Raw genomic sequence first — 7,079 nt, forward strand, 5'->3', positions numbered from 1 at the left:
ATTTGAGGGAAGACTTCCAAGATTTTTGCTCGTCACATAACTGAAACACCCTCATGCACGACCAAGACCCCGGATGAAGTTGAGAAGGAGCAACTTGTAGATATTTTAGGACGACTACCTCAAAGTCAGAAAAGGGCAACCACAATCCTATTCTCGTGAACAAACATTCATAAAATTGGATCATACAGTCTTCAAAGGAACTACATATCCTCTTTTCCGACCTCGTTAGAAGAGTCAACCATTATGAGGGATCTCACACCACAATCCCAACCGCATCTATAACATCCCTAGTGCTTAAAATAGATAAAGTGTCTGTTACTTTTGCGTCCATCCACTTGTATTGCACCACATCCGATTGACCTTGAAGATCCAAATGGGCTTTCACATCGGCATTGCTGGCTTCATAACCATTAGTCTTCAGGAGAAGTTGAATATAATTTTTGGTGCGTTCTCTCTTTTATGATGAAGTTTCTTCCTCCAAGGAATTTCCAGATACCCTTTAAGTCAGAATCGTCAGATATGGGTATTGATTTCTGATTCTAGATGATCGCTATTAAGAGGAGGAAATGAGAATCAGGAGATGTCCCTATTACAGAGGCATATGAAGTTTCAACTTTAGAATCACTTTCTAGTTCAACTGTATTATCGCTCATCCTGACTAGAAAATAGGAAATGCCGAAGATAAAAATTTGAGTTATGATGGTATTTGGTTATGCGAGATTGATGAAATAGGAGAAGATGGAAAAAGGAGAAATATTTGAGCTAGGCACTGAAAATCATTTCTAATAACACTCTCAAAGAAAAGGAAGTGAAAGAGCCTTGTGGGAAGGTAATTGTAAGTTTAAAAATCAAAGGTTGCGAAAACTTCCAAAAACTCAATTCATCATATTTATAAGCTACGACAGCCGAAGGGTTTAGGTTAACTAAAAAAAGAAGTTACAAGATCAACGATTAGATTTCTACACACGGATACACACCAACTCGAATGCACTAAAATACTCTGTGAACTGCGCCATGCCCTAGCTGGTCACGTCACTGCACGTGTCAGAAGAGTGTAATGAAGCATTTCAATGATGGGACCACATCTAATGCATCTGTTCCCCACTACTTTTTTAAATGATCCCAAGTGTTTCGGTTCCATTTCACATTGGACCATATTATAGAGGTTCTCGAACATTACTTAAGGCTTCCCCTAACTCTTTTAGTGTCCGAAAAAATTTTGGGGACAACTGTTCTTGACCGACCAAAGACCCAAGATGACTAAGGTCAAATCTATCTAAAATCCACTCCATTTGACGCAAAGTATAGAATCAGGTCACATGCTAAGAACAAAGTATAAATTTATGATAATCAATTTTCACTTCACACACTTGAACCTTGAATGTCAACGCAATGAAGATCGAAACCACCATTCAAGAAGATCAATTTCTCAAATACATTTATTTCTAACATTTTATTAATCAAGTGACCAAGATGATATCATAAATTAAGTTAGAGATCCGATAGTCAAATTAATTTTTACTTCTTTTTTATGAATGTCATCTTACAATTTTTAAAAATAATATAATAATTATAGATAGTAGTTGGGGATAAAGCGTGGCAAGACCATAATCATCCAAATAAGGATCAGTTATTTCACTACTTTCACTCACCTTCCTCGGAGTCATGGCAAAGTACTGAAACATTTTCCTAAGAACCGAACCATGGCATTAACAGCGTTCGGTTCTGCGATCACCAACACTTTGTTTCTCACTCATCTCCCAACATCACCTCGTACTAGTTTTATGTTCACTACCTCAACTCTCAGCTATGGTCACACTCTCTTCTATTCTCACCAAAGATCTTCTGTTGCCACTATTGTTTGTTCTGCTTCCAATAAACCATCTAATTCTCCTCAAATTAGGTACTTTTTTTATCTCCTCCTTTTTTTTTTGTTTATGGTTATGAGGTGATTTTAGAATGTTGGTTTGTTACATTGAAGTGTATTTGTAATTTGCACCTATAATATAATTTGAATATGGATGTAATGATGCATAACATTATTTGATCATGAGAAATTGATGCCTAGAGTGACATTCATTGGCACAAAGAACCAACTCAATTTTAGTTGTAAAGTTCATATTTTTACTTTATGTGTCATCTCACCCTTTTTATAGTTCTCATTCTTGAGAAAGATTAAGCTTAGGATCAACGATGTATTGTTGATTTCATTGGAATTATATTAATATGTTTTATCCTGTTGTCTTCCCAAATTTGTAGAGTGAGTGATGTCTCCCACCTAAAATGTCATTTTAGGTTTGATTTCATGTGAGATTTTTAACACACACTCCTCAGTTTAAAGACTGAAAATCTGGAATGCAACCTGAATGGTCCGATAGCGGATGTCCAATGTGTTCCGGTCTGTGTCATTTGGCTAAGAGATATTGTTCCTTTTGGATGTGAGAATCCTCAAGACATTCGGCCTGACCGATTCCTAAGTAATGTGAGACTATTTTAGTCAGCCCGGAACAGTTGCCCCTCAGTCGAGGCTAAGGGACACGGTGCTAACATCGAGTTTCCACATACGGCGCCAATGTTCCGATCGACCTCAAGTATGCGCCTCTACGGCAAGGAGGTGCGACTTTGTACTTTAGAAAAGACACATAGTTGGCTTGAGGTGTATGAGTGTTGTTTATAAACTATTTTGGCCGGCTCGGAACAGTTGCTTCCCAGTCAAGGCTAAGGAGCACGGTTCGAACTTCGAGTTCCCACAGATGGCGCATTGTTCCGGTCGACCTCAAGTTCAAGCCACTGCTGCTACGAGGTTTTGTTCGCTTTGGGTGTAAGTACCCTCACGATTTTGTCCTTTAGAAAAGGCATCTCGTTGGATTGAGATGTACGGGTGTTGTATATATAAACTATCCTTAGCTTCGATTCTCAAGTAACGTGAGACTATTTTGCCCGGCCCACATCTCACTTATAACTTATATCCAGGTCTTATCTCATCCAATTTGGACTCTTAACACAAATCGTTTGGATTTTGTGTGAATCTTTAAGTTACATTCCATAATGAAGGGTAAAAAATAATCATCACCATTCACACGAGGACTTGAATAGCATGATCTCGTGAATTTTTCAATCTGCAATTTTGCTTGCTTATCTGTTTTTCTTCTCTGCTTTTGGGACAAAGCAAACCTTTGAAATCAAATGAATGCAGAATTCACATAAGTACTTTTTGTTATGTGTTTCTCTCTTTATGTAACGCTTCTTTCATCAGGTTCTATTTGCCTGCAGTGATGCTTCATCAATCAATCATTAATCCTATTTGTTCTTCAGCTCTACAGCCAAGATAAGGAGCGAGGTTCTATCTCCCTTTCGAGCTGTTAGAATGTTCTTTTACACCGCTTTTATCGCAAGTGCTTCTCTTGGAACATTCATAGCAATCACACAACTAATTGGCGCATTGTCTAATCCATCAAGATCCTCCGAAGTTCCTGAGATTCTCAAAGGTCTTGGAATCGACATTGGAGCAGTATCTTTGTTTGCTTTCTTGTACTTAAGAGATAACAAAGCGAAGAATGCACAAGAGGCTCGGCTCTCTCGAGAGGAGTTTCTGTCGAATCTTAAGCTCCGTGTGAACGAGAAGAAGATCATTCCTGTTAACTCGTTGAGAGGAATTGCGCGACTTGTAATCTGTGTTGGACCAGCTTCCTTCATAACTGAGTCTTTTAAGCGCAGCGAGCCTTTTACAGAAAGTCTTTTGGATAGAGGAGTGCTTGTTGTTCCCTTTGTAACGGATGGGAATTCGCCTGTTTTGGAGTTTGAGGAAACGGAGGAGACCGAGGAAGGGAAACAACCTGCCACCAGAAGGAAGCGACTATGGCAGCTTACTCCAGCTATCGTTTCCGAGTGGTCCGAGTATGTCTATGATGAGGACACAAAGTTAATATGCAATTGAATTTTGTTTTTTAACTGCTTTAACTATTTTTCTCTTGTTAATAGGTGGCTAGATGAACAAAAGAAGATGGCAGGTGTTTCCTCTGAATCTCCGGTGTAAGTACTATCCATGTTAGCGTTGAAATGTTTCATTTCTAGATTTGATCACAAATATGCACAATTGACTGAACTTCATGATCAGATCTTGTGTGCTCTCTGCTCGCGTTTTTGTTACATATATGTTTTCTTTTGAACCAGAGTTGTTGTTCTAACATGTACATTGTACAGGTATCTATCTCTACGCTTGGACGGTCGAGTTCGTGGAAGTGGCGTTGGATATCCTCCTTGGAATGCTTTGGTTGCACAATTACCACCAGTAAAGGGAATCTGGACTGGCCTACTAGATGGCATGGATGGTAGAGTTTAGAACAAGTGAATTTCTAGGTTTTTTCTTTTCTTTTTCCTCAAGTTTTGTTTCCCTATTGTATAGTGGATACTCTATCAAACTTTTACACCTTGTTTTTGCCTTTGTCTTCTTATGAGTTGAATATTTTCCAATTTAAATAATATGTAGATATTGTAGATGACTATTTGCTGAAAAATACACCATTAGTTTAATAGTTGTGTTAGTTACCTATAAAAACAATTCATAAAACGTGTATAATACTGTGATGGTTATTAGTTTAATAGTTGTGTTAGTTGACAATGATACAGTCTCATACTCATATATGTTTTTAAGTGGAAACAATTTTCATCTATAAAAATAATATGAATGAATTAAGTCCAATCCACTTTAGTTGCAGAATTTCCATATAGATATGCGTGGCATAAATTTTTTACAAAAACAAATGTGTAGCTAACTCCACTTCTTATACATTTTGTTTAGTTTCGGCTTGTTGATCTACTATTTGTTTGTTTGGATATGCAGTTTTGCTATCCATATTAATGCTCCCTTACAGGTCTTCTTTATTAATGTCCAAACACATTATAATTGTGCATAAAATTTACTTCTAAGCTTGAGAAGTAATTTCCTCTGTTTTGCTCATCCATCATTTTGTATGATGGATCCAAAGTAATAAAAAATGGGAGGTAAGTTAGAATTAGTTTTTTTTTTGGTTGAATGTTAAAATTATTTTGACATTTGCTAAACTTATATTTTATGTTGGAAATTCTGTCTTTATTATGATTTGTCCCTAGTAATTTAGTTACGACATTTGACTTGTCTTCGTTGCAGCCTTTAAACTATATTGTGTTGGATTTGAAGTGGTGAATATAATCTCAATTTTTTTAGAGATATGGTATGTGTAATGTTTATAAAATTGTGACACCCCTCACCTTAAGAGTCAATTTTGTAAGGTTAAGTTAGGTCCAACAACATTTCTAAAATAATATTATAGCCTATATAAGATTAGTTCGGTCACCTGCTATCATGTTTCCGCTATCTGCAACGAAGGCAAGTCAAATATCACAATTAAATAACTAGGGGCAGACCGCAATAAAGGCGGAATTTCCAACACACCTTCTCATGCTCAAGTCTCAATGAGCTTGAAGCATGGACGATGTAGAAACCTGACTTTGATACTTGTATTGGTATATCAGTAAAGGGCCCACAATGGGCGACATGAGAGGGAAATGGCTTAACGCATCGTCCCAAGAACTTCCTGATAGCCCGTTTGTTAGATCGAGCGCTCATTATTTAGATGTGACACTCATTTCTTAGATCAGTTGCCTTCCATGGGGAAACATGGAAGTGGCGTGTCCTAATACACAACAACGTGAAAAGTAAATCAAGGGGAAATGTATCATGTTGTCCTAAATAGTAGGGAATTAACTATCTCATTTCCATGCCCTTAAAAGCGATTGTTGCTTCCTAGGAGTCTAAGATCCAGACCCGTGGACTTTTATAAATACATCAACCATAAGATTGAGAATAGAGATCAATTCATTGCACAAATACCATATACAAAATTTTCACCTTTTTGCGTGAGATAGCTCTAACTTCACAACCAACCCTAAAAACCTATAACATCCCTTAAACACTAGAGGTTGTCACGTATTGTACTTTTAGCAAGTACAATTGATGTTCATCGTATGACCTCTGGTAAAACTGACCTAGGCCACAATTGCAACATTCAACTAGATTATTATCCTCACATACAACCCATCCATCCATCATGGTGAATAAGAAGGCAACAACTTTGGCTAACGATGAGTCTAACAACGAGGGAAGCACCATGGCAGAGATGTGCACTACCATGGATGACTTACATCGCTAGAATCAAAATTTGGAGGATAACGTCCTCCATATCCAACAACGCTAGCACGAGGTTGGTCCTATAGTAGAGGTGGGGATATTGGATTCGTAACTTCTCTCAAATGAGATATGGGAAGCGTTAATGCCAAAGAATTTCAAGTCTTCTTCATTGGCTAAGTTTGATGGCCGCAGTGACCTATATGAGTATGTCTCCTCCATCAACACACAAATGGAAATCATTGGAGCTCCTGATTCCTTGAAATGCAATCTCCTATCTGTCACCCTTAGATCAACTCTCAGTCACCAACTATCAGGACCTGGTCAAGAAACTACTCCACCAGTTTACCACAAGCAGGCATAGAAAGATAGTCGCCACTAGCCTCTTCAATGAGGCAACGATCAAGATCGTCCACCATAACTTGGAAATGTTTGTGGCAGAATTTCCAAATGTGCTTAAGGAGGGACATTTTAATGAATTTATCGCCCATAAGCCCCCGTCTTCCTTGGCTGAGGTGGTGACACATGCAGAATGCTATATAAATGGAGAGTAAAACAACTCTAAAAAGAAGGCCAGAGACGTCAAATAACATACCTCTAGTAACTGTGACAAATCTTAGCAGTTAATGAAGAATCACTACACCTTTCCCGTTAGAGACCGAACGACGTTAAAATGTAGTGGAGAACCTATAGATAATTTCACGCCCTTGAATACTTGTCATGATAAAATATGACGAGAGGTCTTCCACATGCACAACATTCCACAACTTCCATCTCCAAAATCAAATGTCATGGGGCATGAGCCTAGCAGATTGTGTAAGTTCCAAAAGTCAATGGGCATCACACTAAGGACTATTATCATCTCAAGAAGGAGATAAAGGGCATGATTCATGAAGGTCGCCTAAAGAAGTAT

At 38.0% G+C, this 7,079-nt stretch overlaps 1 protein-coding gene across 1 annotated transcript; it reads left to right on the top strand.

Moving 5' to 3' along the window:
* Positions 1–1,601: 1,601 nt before the first annotated feature.
* On the top strand, positions 1,602–4,533 carry LOC127093428 (protein LOW PSII ACCUMULATION 1, chloroplastic). Its single transcript, XM_051032351.1, has 4 exons — positions 1,602–1,903; positions 3,316–3,897; positions 3,982–4,032; positions 4,204–4,533. The coding sequence occupies exons 1-4, from the start codon at positions 1,704–1,706 to the stop codon at positions 4,340–4,342; spliced, it is 972 nt and encodes a 323-aa protein (XP_050888308.1). The 5' UTR covers positions 1,602–1,703; the 3' UTR covers positions 4,343–4,533.
* The last annotated feature ends 2,546 nt before the right edge of the window (positions 4,534–7,079 follow it).

This window comes from Lathyrus oleraceus, chromosome 6 (assembly GCF_024323335.1).
Source record: "Lathyrus oleraceus cultivar Zhongwan6 chromosome 6, CAAS_Psat_ZW6_1.0, whole genome shotgun sequence".
NCBI lineage: Eukaryota > Viridiplantae > Streptophyta > Magnoliopsida > Fabales > Fabaceae > Lathyrus > Lathyrus oleraceus.

Coding starts and splice junctions, on each gene's coding strand:
- LOC127093428 (XM_051032351.1), top strand. CDS start 1,704: ATGGCATTAACAGCGTTCGGTTCTGCGATCACCAACACTTTGTTTCTC. Junction 1,904..3,315: donor TCTAATTCTCCTCAAATTAG/GTACTTTTTTTA, acceptor TTTGTTCTTCAG/CTCTACAGCCAAGATAAGGA. Junction 4,033..4,203: donor GTTTCCTCTGAATCTCCGGT/GTAAGTACTATC, acceptor TACATTGTACAG/GTATCTATCTCTACGCTTGG.